The sequence below is a fragment of the Macrobrachium nipponense genome, chromosome 10, assembly GCF_015104395.2.
Source record: "Macrobrachium nipponense isolate FS-2020 chromosome 10, ASM1510439v2, whole genome shotgun sequence".
In the NCBI taxonomy this organism is placed as follows: Eukaryota; Metazoa; Arthropoda; class Malacostraca; order Decapoda; family Palaemonidae; genus Macrobrachium; species Macrobrachium nipponense.
This window is the reverse complement of record NC_087204.1, coordinates 104,788,940-104,806,133: the sequence shown is the minus strand read 5'-3', so window position 1 is coordinate 104,806,133 and position 17,194 is coordinate 104,788,940. Positions and strand designations below refer to the sequence as shown.

The following is a 17,194-nucleotide window of genomic DNA, read 5'->3' as shown; positions in this document are numbered from 1 at the left end:
CAGAAGAGTGGAAGACTTTAACTTCTTATTTGAAGAAGTTAGAGAGGGATAGGGTTAGACGTCTGAAAGGTGTGAGTTCAAGGCCTATTGAGCCTTTTACTGATAATTATTCTAATCCTAATGATTTAGATTCTCCCTATGTGTCTAATTCACAAAGTGTACTTTCGGAATCGGCCTCGGAAATCGCCGATCTGAAAGCTACTATTCGAGACATGAAGTCCAAAATGGCGGACTTACAAGGTAAGGCTAGTGAAAAGTGAGCATTACAGTGAAGTGAGTTCTCCCAGTGTTGTGGAGGGGGCGTTTGATCGTCCCTGCGACGCTCCCAGGCCTAGACCTCTTCCAAGCTCCCATGCCCAGAGGAGAAGGAAAGTCGAAAGCCTTAAGGAGGTCGTGGGGAATCCCCAACGGTCAGACGTCCCTTCAGCAAGCTCTGTTTCGTGGCAGGCTGCTCAAGGGCGCTTTAGAAAAAGCGTCCTTCGTGAGTGTTTCTCATCCTCTCCCTCTCCCTCACCTAAACGAGGGTGGAAGGAGTCGGATTTATCGAGGCCTCTGAAACGGCATTTGAAAGAACCCGAAATTGATTCGAGCCCAGAGCGTTTCTCAGATGACGCTCCCTCTTCTATTAAGAAGGCGAAGGTGGCGTCAGCGTCACCCGACGAGGACGCAGAAGTACCCTTTCCTACTTCTCCCCCGATTGATGACGAAAGGCGTCATGCAGTTGACGTGGGAGAAGCTTCAAGGAAGATTATCATGGCAGTACAAGAACAACTGGCCTCTTTGGTGGGAGTTTTAGCGCCTCGTAGGAAGGACGTTGCGCTTCCAATCAAGAAGTCTCGTCCTCTCTCCCCTGCTAAGCGAGAAGCGTCATGCAAACGTGAAGCTTCTAAACATATCACAGAAGCTTCGGGTTCGAGAGCGAGATCGGTAGCTTACGAAAGATACGTAACGCCAGAGAGACGTGAGACGTCTTTTAGACATGAAGCGTCTTTGAAAGCTGATGGTAGACGCAAAGCTCCAACACATATTTTGGCGCCAGTTAGGACGCCTTTTGAGAGCGGAGCGTCTTCCAGGCGCGAGGCGTCATCCGGACGTCAGCAGCCACGTAAGCGGGAGGCGTCAGCCAGGACGCTTGGCGGACGAGAAGCGTCATCCAAGCGGGAAGCGTCTTCTATTTATGGAGAGAAGCCTGAGCTTTTGGCGCCTTCCAGGGCTATTAAAGCGGGGAAGAGGAAGGAATATCATTCCCTTAGCCCCTCTCCTATTAGGAGTTTGTCTCCTCCAGAGGAAGAACGTACAGAGTTGGGAGCAGAGACTCATTTAGATCCCGAGTTAGAAGTAAACTCGGACGAAGAATATCAAGGAAGAGAAGGACTGTCGAACTATAAAGTTTGATGCTGCCTTGCTTCTAGAGGAGTATGGAGACGAATTGACTCCTGCCGCTCCTCCTTCTCCGCGCTCTCTGTTTTCGAGTGCTAAGACGAAGAAGTCTTCGTCTTTTCTCAGAATGAAGCCCACCATTTCAATGAAGAGGGCTCTGCAGTCCTTAGACTCTTGGATGAAGTCTAAGAAGGACTTAGTAAGAACGGTCTTCCTGCATGCCTCCAGCGAGACTAGCTGGTAAAAGAGGCATTTGTATCAGACGGGAGAGAATATGGGTATTGCTCTTCCGTCTAGCGTCAGAAGCGACTTTTCGACCTTAGTTTGCGCTTCACGTCGACCAAGGTCTGAACTCGGCACGTATTACATGGGCATTTCTGAACTGGACCATCTCCTCAAGGGACTCTTTCATGTATTGGAAGTTTTCAACTTCTTTAGATTGGTCCCTTGGGGTGATGTCCAAGAAAGCCCATGATCTGAAGGAATCGAACCAGAAGCCTTTTATCTTTTGTGGCATATTGTCTTGTATAGACAAAAGCGGTGCAGGATGGCTCGTTGAAATCTCATCTTTGTTTGGAGAGGCAGGTCTTCTAAAAAAGAGGTACGGTATATGGTGCCTTTTTAATACCAAGGCAGTCTCCCACGCTCAGAGGGCAGCGCTGCTGTATTCGCCTTTGTCTGATTTTTTGTTCCCTTCTCAGTTGGTGAAGGACATTTCTCGATCATTAACTGAGAAGGCGACTCAGGACCTTCTGACGCAGTCAGCAAGGAAGAAGAAGCCTGCTTCTAAACCTGACAAGAAAGGACCGAGTACATCCGATCAGCCCTTTCGAGGTGGCCCTACCTCACGACCTCCCGCAAGAAGGAAGGCTCCTGAGAAGAGAGGTAGGTCTGCCTTTCGTCCCTTTAAAAAGGGAAAGATGCTGCTTTCTCCTCCAAGCACCAGTAGGTGCCAGGCTCCTGGGATTTGTGGAGGCCTGGACACTTATAAACGCAGACAGCGTCATCGTTGTCGGTAATAAGGAAGGGATATCGTATCCCTTTCCTGAACACTCCTCCCCTAACGTCAATACCACGGGAACTAACAGCCAAGTACAAGGATCCTGTGCTGAGGGTATACTCTTCGATCGATGGTGGATCAAATGTGGGACAAGAGAGCGATAGAACTAGTACTGGATCAAAACTCCCCGGGTGGTTTTACAATCGCCTTTTTTCTGGTGCGAAGGCCTCGGGAGGCTGGAGACCAGTACTAGACGTCAGCTCTCTGAACAAATTTGTTCGGAAGGAGAAGTTCTCTATGGAGACTTCTGCTTCAGTCCTTGCGTCATTGCGACAAGGAGATTGGATGGTGTCTCTAGATCTCCAGGACGCCTATTTTCACGTCCCGATCCCACCCTTCATCGAAGAAGTAACCTCCGTTTCATGACGGGGGAAGGATCTTTCGTTCAGAGCCTTGTGTTCGGCCTGTCCACAGCTCCTCAGGTCTTCACAAGCCTGATGAAGAATGTGGCGAGGTTTCTTCACCTCAAAGGAGTAAAATATCTCTCTGTATCTGGACGACTGGCTCATCAGGGCCAGATCAGAGAGAGAGTGCTTGGAGGACCTGACGTTAACTTAGATCTGATCAAAGCATTGGATTGCTCGTGAACCTCGAGAAGTCGCCAGCTGACCCCAGACAGAACTTAGTCTATCTGGGGATTCCGGATGGATTCTCGGGTTTTGGTTTTTTTTTCGAGTATTTCCTTCGCAAGAGAGAATCGCAAAAGGTTGCAGATAGTCTCTCTCTTCTTAAGGAAGGAACATACGTCGGCGAGGGAATGGTTGAGCCTTCTAGGGCCCGACCCTTTCCTCGCTCGAACAGTTCTTCCAGCTAGGAAGACTTCATTTACGTCCGCTTCAATTCTTCCTCAAGAAGTCTTGGAGTTGGAAAACTGGACAACTTTCGGACGCCTTTCCCATTCCAGTGGAGATAAGACCGCACCTGGAATGGTGGTTGCCCCTCTGGAAGAGAACAAAGGGATCTCTCTAAGGACCCAGAACCCAGACTAGTGTTGGTACTCCGACGCGTCGGAGAAAGGTTGGGGAGCAACATTAGGCTCGAAGGAGGTGTCAGGCACCTGGGAACCAGCGCAGGTGGCTTGGCACATAAACTGCAAAGAGCTCTTCGCCGTGCATCTGGCTTTGAAGAGTCTAGAACCTCTGGTGTCGAACAAAGTAGTGCAAGTAAACGTGGACAACACCACCGCACTTGCCTACATTCGAAAACAGGGAGGGACTCACTCCTCGTTCCTTTACGAACTGACGAGAGACCTTTTGCTTTGGACGTCTCACAGGACATCTCCCTTCTGACAAGGTTCGTTCAGGGAGTAAAGAATGTGAGGGTGGACAGACTCAGCAGGAGGAACCAGGTCCTTCATACAGAGTGGACCCTACACGAGGAGGTGTGTCAAGATCTCTGGTCGCTGTGGGGGACACCTCATGTGGATTCTCTTTCGCCACATTCATTTCCAAAATGGCTGGCAGTCCTTTTGCTCGTCGTGGAAGATCCAAGAGCTCTTATGGTAGACGCCTTCCTGCTAGATTGGTCTCGCGTAGACGTCTATGCTTTTCCTCCATTCAAAATCCTGGGACTAGTACTAAAAAAGTTTGTGGCGTCAAAGGAGACGAGGATGACATTGATAGCCCCCTTTTGCCGGCCCAAGATTGGTTCACGGAGGTGGTAGAGTGGATCGTAGACTTTCCAAGATCCTTACCAAGAAGAGGGAATGGATCTTCTCAGACAGCCACACTTCAAGAGGTATCATCAAAAACCTCCCCGCTCTCGCTCTGACTGCCTTTCGACTATCGAAAGACTCGCCAGAGCGAGAGGGTTTTCTCGCGAAGTTGCAAGCGCGATCGCGAGAGCACGCAGAAACCTCACTACGAAAGTATATCAGTCGAAGTGGGAGGTTTTTAGAAGGTGGTGTAGAACTAAGAAGTTGTCCTCCTCCACTACCTCTATAGCGGAAATTGCTGATTTCCTTCTATTCCTGAGAGAGCAATCTCATCTAGCTGTATCCACAATAAAGGGATACAGAAGTATGCTCTCGGCTGTCTTCAGGAATAGAGGATTAGATCTAGCAGATAATAAAGATCTCCACGATCTCATAAGGTCCTTTGAGACTTCAAAGTCGAAGGAACCGGTCCCTCCGAACTGGAACCTAGACGTGGTTCTCAAGTTTCTTTCATCTGAAAGATTCGAACCTCCTCATCTGGCTTAGTTTCGAGACATCACCAGAAAATGCCTATTCCTACTATCTTTAGCTACGGCAAAGAGAGTTAGTGAATTACATGCTCTGCAAGATAAAGTAGGTTTCAAGGGAGACTCAGCTATTTGCTCGTTTAAGACCCTGTTTTTAGCTAAGAATGAGAATCCCTCGAATCCCTGGCCTAAGTCATTCGAAGTCAAAGGCATATCGAGTCTCGTAGGAAGAGAAGCAGAAAGATCTCTATGCCCTGTAAGAGCTCTAAAGTTCTACATTCAGAGAAAGCATCAGATGGGAGGCTCTAGACAAGGTCTTTGGTGCGCGGTAAAAGACCCCACAAGACTGATGTCCAAGAATGCTCTGGCATTCTTTGTGAGGAACGTCATTACAGACGCGCATAAGGTCTGTTCTGCGAACAGTTTACGACTGTTGAAAGTTAAAGCTCATGAAGTGAGAGCAGTAGCGACGTCTCTCTCGTTTCATAAGAATATGTCGCCTTAAAAACATCATAGATACGACATTTTGGAGATGCAACTCAGTATTTGCAATCCTCATTACTTGAAAGACGTTCGTGTGACATATGAGAAGTGTTTTTCTCTGGGTCCTTTCGTATCGGCGGATACGATTCTGGGTACGGGAGCCGACACCAATCCTTAAAAGTATATACTTTTCTTCTTTTTAGATATGGTCTGGAGTCTCTTCGAACAATGGAGGACTTGGTTTAGCACGGGCGGCCGTCTATGTTGTTCAGTAAGAGAAGCTTGTCATATCTAATTAGATGAGTATAATTTTTTTTTAGAAATTATGTATGTGTGCGTGGTGGTTTTTGAGTTACGGTTGTTGTGAAGAGTTCGGGGATAACTCGGAACAATCCTTAGTTCTAACATATGGTTAGGATCAGGTGGTCGGGATTGGTTGTGTGCTCCTTCATAAGGTGTATTGTCATATAAGTGGATCAGCACCCATTGACAAAGTCCTTTCAGGCTCTGCCGAGTAAGCGGATAAGACCCCATCGGCAGACCCACAAGAACTCTTGGCCATAGATCATATATCTCGCTAAAGTTTCTTGAGGTGATGCAGACTACTGGGTAAACAACATATGTTGTTTACCTGTCTATTCCATATAGTAGCTGTCTCTTACCCTCCACCGAAGGGTGCCAATCAGCTATGTATATATCTGACAGGTAAGTTGATTGTATGAAAATGATATTGTTATGTTACAATAAAGTTTCATACATACTTACCTGGCAGATATATACAATTAAAGGCCCACCCAGCCTCCCCGCAGGAGACAGGTGGAAGAGAGAAAATATGATAGAAAACGGGGATGGTTCCTAGTCCTGCCGCCCAGGGCAGGCCGGTAGATCACCTGACCTACCTGTAGCGAGTGGCGCGAAATTTGAATTTCTGTCGGGGACGACGGAGTCTTAGCTATGTATATATCTGCCAGGTAAGTATGTATGAAACTTTATTGTAACATAACAATATCATTTTTATGGTCGATTGGAAGGAGTCTTGGGAATGCTCCTTTCAAATCGTAGTGTTAACAAATGTAGTGTGGTCAGGTGGTCGGGATTGGTTTTTCGTGCTCCTTGTTAGTGATTTGGACCTAGGCTCTGTCATGTAAGAGGGTTAGTCCCCGTTGATACGACAAAGGTGAAGGCTCTACCATGTAAGTGGGCTAGCCCCCATTGGTATGATCCAAGACAAGGCTCTGTCAAGTAAGCGGGCTCGCCCCCATTGACACGATCCAGAAGAGCTATCAGTGTCAGGTCTCATCCCCACTGAAACTCTTCAGGCAAGCAGACTCATAGACAGTAATCATGAAGTCTTCTGCCCAATAAGGTAGGAACCAAGGTTTTAATAAGTTTTATATAGGTATGACTACAACAGATGTTGTTTCCCTGTTTTTATTGTTATTTATATTAAGTAACTATCTCTTACCCGCCACCAAGGGTGTCAATCAGCTAAGTATATATCTGCCGGGGAAGTTGCATGTACAAAAATGATATTGTTAGTATACAATAAAGTTTTGTACATACTTACCCGGCAGATATATACAATGAATGGCCCACCCATCCTCCCCTCAGGAGATAGGCGTAAGAGAAAAATCTGGTCTGAAAACGGGAATGGTTCCTATTCCCGCCACCCAGCGGCGGGAGAGGGTGATCACCTGACCTACCTGTAGCGTGTGCCGCGAGTTTTGAATTCTGTCGGGACGTCAGAGACATAAGCTAAGTATATATCTGCCGGGTAAGTATGTACAAAACTTTATTGTATACTAACAATATCATTTTTCAAGTAAATTTATGTATCCACGTGAACTACCAGCCTAGTGGGCCTGTCTCCTGTCCATATGGTTGCTCTGTTCCTACCTGCTTTCAAAGATAGCCTAACATAACATGTAAAGTATTCTAGACTTGAACCTGTTATTTTTTACTGTGTAGCCTAAAGTAACCTGATTTTTTTTTTCGTAATCAATGCAGTACATTGTGAATTGAATCTATTCTAACATAACCAGGCTTAATATAAGGTGTTGTGCCATACCTGACTTTGATATCCCACTAGCAAGTTTTTGACCTTACATTCTTTCTTTCTTAAAGACTTCAGCGGAAATCTACTATAGACAAAGTCCGTAGACTCTAAACCTAAGAGGGCTCAAAAGGAAATAGCCCGCAGTGAGATTCAAATTATAGGAAAAGGTGATTACTAAATAGAGGTATACGAGGGAATAGATAATAAGACAGAAACGCCTGAATTCAGGAGATGCCAATAGAAAGTAGGAATGAGTTTGTTCTTTGTAGAAACATTTGCACTAGGCAAACTATTGAACATTTTAGTTGTAGCCAAGATAAAACTCCTAGCAAACTGAGTAATTTTGAATTGGGTACACACTTGTTTCAGCAAGAGCTGGGCTAGTGTTGCTAGCAATAATTAACGGATCAGGTAATGAAAAATGCAGAGGATTTTGTCATTGTAGTACATTCTATACAACGAACACAATGTTGAACTAGCCCCAGGCCTATGTGACAAGTCAACATTAGCTGCTATAATGATATGATGCAGTTTTCTGAAAAAGTGCAAGTCAGTACAAGATGTACATTATCTGTATTATGTATATGTATACAGTATAACTAGCAGTATACAGGCAGTCCCCGGCTTAAGACAAAGTTCCGTTCTTGAGACGCATCATAAGCTGAAAATCGTCTTAAGCCGGAAAATCATAAAAAATCCTAAGAAAACCTTACTTATAATGCTTTTTGTGTATTAAAAACTCTGTAAACTGCATTATTATTGCATTTTTCATTAAAAAAAAAAAAACTTAAAATATTGATTATTTTGCATTTTTGGAGTCACATTTCTTCTGCCAGACCAGCATCGTAAACGACATAGCCCTGGAACATGTGTCTGAAACCTGGAAATAATTTCTGACGAATATAATTGAAAATTGTCGTAACGTTGGAATGTCGTAAGCTGAACCCGTCATAAGCCGGGGACTGCCTGTAAACCATTATAATTCAAAGCAGTAATTTGTATCTTGGATTAACAGTTGAAAACATGGATACTGGATGATTAATAAGTATGGGAGCCACAAATATTTGGGTCAGATTTGCTGTTTTCTGCAAATACCTTGTAGCTGCATTATATTATGTGCAATCAATTGTTGTTTTATGTTGCAGGTAAGGGGTGTCCGCAATCTACACGGGAGTCCTGCCGTGTGCAGTGACAGCCTTTTTGTGGTAAGTAAAATTGCCACTGTTTACATAATATTTTACATTTTATTTCTTATAATTGGTGCTTTTAGAAATTATTCATTCTAAATACGTAAATGTTGCCTTTGTTTTTTATATTCAGTTTTGTGTTTCGTAAATGTAGCTTGTAGCATTTTCTCTTGCTCTCTAAGTTTTCTACCAATTTCACATTTTTCCAAAATGGATCAGGAAGAGTATTACTGTATTTTTAATCAGATTATGTGATTAAAACTGAATTACAGTATAAACAACAATATCGCTTCTTGTCTTTGTTGCTGATATGGCTTTGTCTAACCTTTGAGTACCAGTGTACTGCTTCTAATTAGGCATTGGTGTGTATTTATAGAACATGTTTCCCCAGTATTTTTGGATTCAAGTACAGTATACACTATGAATACCGTGTTAATAAAATCTGTAAATTTTAATAGCCAAAAAAGTTGCAACTTTAAAACAACTACACTTTTCCTTACTTTAATTCTTCAAATTAATCTACATTTGGATGGGAAGAAAAGATTTTGGATATATGTATGTGTTTGCAGAGATTCCGTACTGTGTTCTAATTTTGAAATATAATGCCCTCTTTTACTAGCTAGAGCTTACATCTAAATGACTGAAAATACTCTCTATTTCCTTTGTTGAATATAATTTTTATTGGTTATTTTTAATATGCCTGTTTTCACATATTTATGGAAATAATTTTGTCTTTCAGCATAGAGATTCACCAGAAAACAATGTTGACACTCCCTTCGAATTTACTGCAGAAAATCTAAAGGTAAGAAGCAACATTTCATACAATTTTTTCTCTTTACTTATGATGGGAGTTGTTTAATATCTTATTCTAGCTGCTTGTAAAGTGCACAGATCTCTTTATTTGTGTTGGTTGCCTAGGAAGATACTTGTAACTGATATATTTCAGTAAAGGAAGGAAACTCATAATCCAGAAGGTGATTAGCATAGGGTTATATTTTTCAGTTGAAAAAAAAATTACTATAACCAAACAAAACAGCCTTTTATTCGTTAAAATTGGAAAAATGTTTGGAGCTTTTGAAGAATAGCGGTCTCATACAACCCTTTTGAAGAATAGGGGTCCCAGTTTGGGCCTTTTGAAGAATAGGGGTGGGCCTTTTGAAGAATAGGGGTCCCAGTTGGACCCTATGAATATAACATTGAAAATGAATAAACTATTATAAAAGTACTTTATTTTGTAAGTATAAAAATTACAAAAAGTATGTCAAATTAAAAGCACACATTTGTTCATGAAACTTACCTGTCAGATATATATATAGCTGTATTTTCTGAAGTCCGACAGAATTTAAAACTTCCGACACACGCAGTGGTCGGCCAGGTGGTTAGTACCCATTCCCGCCGCTGGAGGCGGGCGGGTATCAGGAACCATTCCCATTTTCTTTTTATTCATAATTTTTCTGTCGCCAGTGCTGGAAACACCTGTTTCCAGTACCTCCGTCTTAAGATTTTGGAAACAAACTTCATTGCCGCTAAGTATCCTAATTGTCTTTTAATTTATTTACTTGGATTTGTGGCTAGACATACGCTATCTTAAATTGATTTGAATTTGATTCATTTTGCATAAGATATTCTGAATCTAGTTAGGCTAGTTTCAGAGGGTGTTGTCTGCAAAGATAGGGTGTGGCTACCGAAAGCTTCGGTAGATCCGCACTTGGTATGCACGAGGGGTATGAGTCTTGCTTCTTTGTTGAGATTTGTCATGTGAGGAGTGTGAGACTTTGTCTAATTCCGTAAGGAAGACGTATGATTCGTATGTACGCAATTAATCAGTAAACATGTCTAATTCCGTAAGGAAAACGTATGATTCGTATGTACGCAATTATTCAGTAAACAAAAGTCGGGGAGTGACCCGTGAACCTGCTAACCTTCCTGTAGACTTTTTTTTTTTTGCCTAACCCCTGTAAGTATGGCCTACGGGTTATGAATTTGTCTGCGAGAGGTGATCGCTCTCCTTCATTGTTGTGAAGAGTGCTACTTCTGTTATTGTTTCTCATAACCCTGTAATGTTGCCTTCGGGCCCTAAACAGTGTCTGTAGAGGTTATTGCCCTTTTCTCTTATACTCTTTCGATTCGTATCTTAGAATCGAAAGTGCTTGCTTTAGAGAGCAATAGCGAAGTGGCTAAGTGCAGTGACAGTGCCCCTTGTGTAGTGGAGGGTGCGTCAGATCGGCCTTATTTCGCCTCTAGGCCGGGACCTCTGCTTGACTCCCAGGACCCTGGGGAGAGAGCATGTCGAAAGCCGAAGGAGGGTTACGAGGAACCCCCACCGATCTGGCGTGCCTTCGGCAGTTTCTGATGAATCCCAAAATCCCCAGACTGCCTAAGTGCGTGCACGTGCACGAATCCTGAAGGATTGCTTCTCGTCCTCCGAAGCGTCCTCCCCGCGCAGGGGTTGGAGCTTTCGGAAGGACTCGCGCCCTCTAAATAGAAGCTTTGTAGAGGAGGACGCTTTACGTCCTCTCTCTCTCTCTCGTTATGCGTTCCAGTGAGAAGTAAGAAGGCGAACGTCGCCTGATCACGTGTAACGTCTTTCCACGAGAAATATGAAATGGAAGTCTTAGTAGCAGGACGCGAACGCTTTGAGAGCGGACGTCCGAGTTTTGTTACTGTGAGAATAAGAAGGCGTTCCCTCGCCAGTCGCCCCACGTATTCTTGCACGATCAGACCCTTCTCCTGAGACTGTTTCGTGCAGTCGGATTCTCTCCGAGATGTATCTCGCTTGTTTTGACGCCTGTCAGGAGCGTGACGCTTTTCTGCACGCTTCTTTTGACGCTCGGCTTGGACGGGACGTTCGGATGGACGCCAGGCGCGCGCCGGGCTTGGTGCACGCCAAGCGCGCACCAGTGGACGACCGAGCGCACTCCGCGCGCGCCAGTGGAGACGCCGAGAGTGCTCGCTGCTCGCAGTGGACGCCGAGCGTGCTCACTGCTCGCCATGGACGCCGAGCGCGCGCGCCAGCGCACGCCAGGTGTGTCGCCTGGCTGAACGTTTCTATTGAACTCTTCAAGCTCTGTTTACGATTTGGGCCTCAAGAATTTTTACCTCTACCTTCGGTTGATACCTTCTACCTCACATGCAAAGAATGAAGTAAGCAGTGCTTCGGAGGAAGCTTAAAGTGAACAGACAACTTCGTCTTCGAAACCCAGCAAGACCTCGGGTTTCGTGAATTCAAGAGATCTCTGTCAATATTATATTGCTTTTCGCAAAGGTGGATGGAGTTAAGGAAAGCTCTAGGGAAGATCTCGTTTTCTCTACCGCAGTCAAAAGACTTTGCGATAAGGCAGTTACGGGTTAGGTAAAGGCTCGGGGGATGTCCCCCCTGCACGTCAGGACTCTCGGCAATGTTCAGTAGGATTCTTGCAAAGGTACTCATCAAAAGGACGCTCTTCAGGAAAGCGCAGATAGGACTTCTTTTTGCCATACTGCCAATAAATTTTAAGCTTTAGCAGGCTTTAGTTGTGATACGGGAGAGGAAGCTGGTTGGAGAATTTCTTCCTCTTCCCAGGATAATTTTGCAAGCTTTTTAGCCCATCTGAAAGGGTTTTTCAGATGATAGGTTATGTTAGTTTCTAGTCGGGACTACGCTGCCGAATTGAACATCGTCGTTCCTACCCTGCCGTAAGCCTAGTCTCTTAACAGGATTCTTGCCCCTTCCTCGTTTGAGACGGGAATCGGAAAAATAAAATGCTCGACTTCCTGGATTACGTTTTGTCAATTCAGTGACTTTCCCCCATTGACAATATCTCTTTGTCCCGTAAATGGGTTAGTTCTCATTGACAAACATCTCATTAACTTGATATTGCGTAAGCGAATAAGCTCTTATTGACAAGATTCGGAAGAGCTCTCATTCGTCATTCGCAGACTCGTACAAGATAGACTTGTAGACTACGTCAATGAACGCTTATATGTCCAATAAACATAAGAAGCTTGAGCTGACTGCTTCGATTCTCTTAAGTTTTTGTTCATGAAACTTGCCTGTCAGATATGTATGTAGCTGTATTTCCGAATTCAGCTATATATATATATATCTGCCAGGTAAGTATGAACAAACTTTATTGTATCATAACAATATCATTTTGCCTTGCGTTATTTTATTTCTGGTTGGTTCAAGTCATATACGCTTGCTGTAGTTACCTCTTCGGATGGCAACCGAGAGGTCTATTGTCTATTTTAAGGACATTTAATCGTTACTCCCTGCAGCCACTTCCAGGAGTTTCCGATTTATCTTTTACCGTTGGATGGTAGTGTTCTGACGACACAAAACGCATCTGATATATTAGCGTTTTCTGTTTCGCCTAAATATACCACTTGAGAGTCTATCTGCTCAAAAAAATAACGGACCTATTTCTTCGTAGAATAGGGTAGCTGGCAACCCAGACATAAAGTTAAGAGACGACATTCGTAAGCTGCTGGCTGCTGCTGTCACGCTGTCTCTGTCCTCCAGTCCAACCGAGCCACCAGTAACAGATCGTGCGCTGTCATGCGCGGTAGGTTACGTCTCTCTCTCTTGCGGGATTGACTGACTAACCGTATCTCTGTGCTGGCGGTTACGTCTCTCCTGCGGGATTGACTGAAACTAACTGTATCTCTGTCCTTACAATCACGGACTTTAGCCTAAGATTGAAGGGATTTCTTACGTGAATGAATAAACGTTGCATTCTTTTTGTTTTGCCTTACTATGTTCAACAGAGTTATCTCTTAATCCTTTCGGTGCTCGTTACCGCACGGTATAGAACTACGAGTCTACCGCAACATTGCACTTTTATATGCTCTCCTGCTTAGGCAAAGCGCAGCCGTTATTAGGGAAGTAAGTGAATACTCGGGGAGGGAATGGATGAGCTTGCTGGGACCATTTCCTTCCTGAAGAAGTTTTGTTTCCCCGAATAGACTGCAATTAAGATCACAGTTTTTTCCGACCGGGAAACTGAAATATTATTCAAGATCTAGGAATGATTCTGAACATCTCTCAGTGCGTCTATCACCTGAGGTGATAGAAAGAAGGTGCCGGATATCTGGATAGGGTTTCAAATGTCCTGGATCTTAATCTGAAAGAAGTAAAGCGATTCGGTAGTCCCTCCAGTCCTCGAAACGAGTTTTTGGGAACCAGTGGTCCAGATCAACTCTGATATTCCACAGCTCTCTCATATCTTAAGAAGTATCTTCTCTCGGTCCCTGTTCGAGTTTACGAGAAAGAGCCTATTATAACAACAGGCGTTAGAATGTAACGATCCTCTAGAGGTTCGTTACAGGATTGCAAAAGTCCGTACGAATCGTCTCGATCGACGGCAGCAACTATTGACTTCCGAGTGGAATATTTCTTTCGAAGAAGTGAGAGTTGTGTAGACTTTAGGGACGCCCTTTCATTCTTCTCTTCGATATGTTGAGGACGAAGAGGCTTCTTCTTCTCTGCTCCCTTATTCTCGATCCGGGATCGGTACCATTAAATGCCATCCTATGATATTGAACGGGGATGGATGTTTAGTCTCTTTTTCCCCTTTTCAGTCGCTTAGGAAATGTAATAAGAGGATTTATGACGTCACAGGGAGCGACAATGACGCTGATCGCCCCATGTTGGCCTTCAGGATCCTGGATTCACAGAGGTCACATACTTCCTAGTTCACTTTCCAAGGACCTTTTCCGAGAGAGTCGGTCTACTCTTAACTCGAAAGGTACCTATAACCTCTCCGCTCTGAGTCTGACTACGTTCAGGCTATCGAGATGTTGACAGGAATAAGATTACCGTCTTCCATTTCCGTCTGAAGAATGGGATAAGCTGGCAGTCACAACTATTAAAGAATACGCAAATATGTTGTTGACGGCCTTTGGGCTCAGAGATTTGCGTCTGTCAAACAACAAAGCCCTTCACGATCTTTGAGTTCTGTGGAATCTCGAATCTCGCTCACCATCTACTTTTTGTCTCACCTGTTTTCTCGGAGTCAGACACTCGTGCGAGATCAGGCGACATATAGTAGCCCTGAGTTTCTTGTTGACGAAGTCGGTTGCGTTTATACACCCCGATGATCGTGTAACATGAGACCAGGTTGGACTGTCAGGCATTCTTCCTTCGGGACTGTATCGCCTTTTTGCTCCTCGCTCCTTTCTCCTGGCACCAGAAGCTTCGAGTCAGGAGTTGATTCGCTGACGACGTTGGGTTGCGTTGATACACCCCCAAGGTTTGCTTAGATTGAATCGCCCAGGCAGTCCAGACACTTATCCTCAGCGAAGAATAGTACCTTATGGTCTTCAGGGTACAGCCTTGCTGTCCTTGATTCGTCTGACTGGTCAACTGGTCGGTCACCTGACTTTAGTACAGACGGACTGACTGTGCATGTCCAGATCGAAGCTTTCAATATGGAACTTAGACGTAGTCTGAAGTTCTTGATGTCAAAGCATTCGAACCTCTCCTACCTGTTAACTTCTTGCATGTGATCAGGAAGGCCTTCTTCTAACCACCCTAGATACGACAAAGAGGGTTAGTGAGATTTTAAGCCATCGTCACAAGTTTTGGCTTTGGAGAACACAAGGCGGTGTGCTCTCTAAGCCTTCCGTTGTGGCCTAAGAATGGAAACCTGTTTTGTCCTTGGGCCAGGAGCTTGGAAGCAAGGATGGCAACAAGTTAGTGGGCAGGAGCCAGAGAGAGTCCTGTGCCCTGGTCGGTCTCTCAAGTTTTGTTATCTACATAAAACTCAAGAAAGTCGAAGTACATTCGGGGCAATCTGCAGTGTTCCCGAAAAAGGTACCAGACTTGGCCCATATCGAAGAACACCATGGCTTGAGTGTTAAGGAGTTCTTTCAAAAATGCTCCTTCATGTGTGTTTGCACAAAGATTTGAAATCTTTTTATCTGAATGCTCACGAGGTGGAGGGGCGCGGCCTCGGAAGCATTTCAACAGAGCATGGCACTCAGCAACATCCTGAGTACCATGTTTTAGCGAAGCAAACTCTGTGTTCACTTCACACTCCCTGCGAGATGTGAAGATGGCATATGAGATCTGCTGCTCGCTAGGGCCATACGTGTCCTGCAGACACAATCTTGGGGGCAAGAAGTACCACTCATCCTATCCTGTAGAAAATGGTTAGGAAGAGCTCTTAATTTAGTTGTTGAGTCGCCGACAACGGCGACTTCTTAACTCTTAAGCCTTAGTTAACACACCTTAACTTTGGCTAGGTTGGTCAGGTGGTGATATATATATTTATATATATATTTTATTTTTACTTCTTAGCCCTCATGGTATGGTCAATATGGTCTAGCACATTGTGGTCACGCCCCCGTTGACAGATCATCTGGAGTGCACCAGCTTTATAGGTCTCTACCTCGCTGGCAACTCTAGTAAAGCAGAAGCAGACTTGGGTGACAGTAATCACGAAGTCAGCTATGCTAACAGGTGGAACCAAGATGTAAATCAATCTGCATGCATTTGTTTTCCCCAAACAAATTCCTTCCTATTTCTGTCCTTCCCACCTCTCCAAAGGTGGGATTCAGCTATATATATATCTGACAGGTAAGTTTCATGAACAAAATGATATTGTTATGATACAATAAAGTTTGTTCATACTTACCTGGCAGATATATATAATCAAGTACCCACCCACCTCCCCTCAGGGGACAGTGGAAATAAAAATTATGAATAGAAAATGGGAATGGTTCCTGATACCCGCCTCCCACCCAGCGGCGGGGGGGGAAATGGGTACTAACCACCTGGTCCGACCACGCGTGGTGTCGGAAGTTTTTAAAATTCTGTCGGACTTCAGAAAATACAGCTATATATATATCTGCCAGGTAAGTATGAACAAACTTTATTGTATCATAACAATATCATATTTATTGTAAATAAAATTAAATCAGTTGAAATTAATTGCACACATATTGTTTTGAAATTTCAGAACAAAAAGAATCAAATAAAGTTTCCTTATAACGTTCCCACGGTCAATAAATTCCTGTAAATAGGAGTGTAAGAATTCCCTTTTGCATCCATTCATCTTTTTTATTTTACCTTTCTGCTTGTTCCAATAGGATTCTACGTGCTGCGTATGAACACCTGTCTTTTTATCAATAAAATTTAAGGAATGGTTCACAGTTTCATGTTGGTATCCTATGTTGCTGATTTTCTGATATGCTTTTCATTCGTCTGAGTGAACAGTCGATCCTTGCCTAACTACTTTTTCAATTGTTGGCAAAAGAGTACCAGCATCACGTCGCTCAACTATTTCCATATATCCTATGGTTGGTGTTGTTGATGTGTCTACAATTCCAAAAACCCAAATTTGTGAATGATGAGTACTTCCTCTGTGATGTTTGGGTTTATGTGAGAAGCAAGACTCGTCCACTTGCACTGTAATACCTGGCCCACCTAGTTGAACTGGGTTAGTTTCAAAATGCTTAGTGCATACTTCATGAAAGAAACTATATAAATCAATCATAGCTTTCAGTGAGATGTTTTATAACCGAGATGCACTCATTTCTCCAATTTCATCACCAATAAAAAATGGCTTCAACCCATTTTTGAAGCGTCAATTTAGAATTAAAAAAGAATGATTTTTTCTGATTGATGTCTTATGTTTGTACTTTGCACAGTCCTTTTTTTGGCACTTCCAAATATGTTTATCAAGTTTTGAAGCACATTTCGTCCAGTTCATTACAAAGTTGCAGCAGCCGCATCTCATTTCATGAGAAATAAGTTCTTTATTCTTCATCCATGTAATCACTGGAATTGTGTCTTCGATTACTAATGGTTTAATTTGACGTTCAAAAAAGCTGCGATCCATGTCTGCTTAGGGTTTGCTCAATACT

The 17,194-nt window shown here is 43.8% G+C and overlaps 1 protein-coding gene across 1 annotated transcript in view; it reads left to right on the top strand.

Annotated features, from left to right (window-relative positions):
• Nucleotides 1-17,194, top strand: part of LOC135223867 (NADH dehydrogenase [ubiquinone] flavoprotein 2, mitochondrial-like) — a 52,861-nt gene that overhangs the window by 17,515 nt on the left and 18,152 nt on the right. The window contains exons 2-3 of the mRNA XM_064262768.1: nucleotides 8,306-8,365; nucleotides 9,087-9,149. Coding sequence (XP_064118838.1) covers nucleotides 8,306-8,365; nucleotides 9,087-9,149 — 123 coding nt within the window. The remainder of the gene's footprint in view (nucleotides 1-8,305; nucleotides 8,366-9,086; nucleotides 9,150-17,194) is intronic.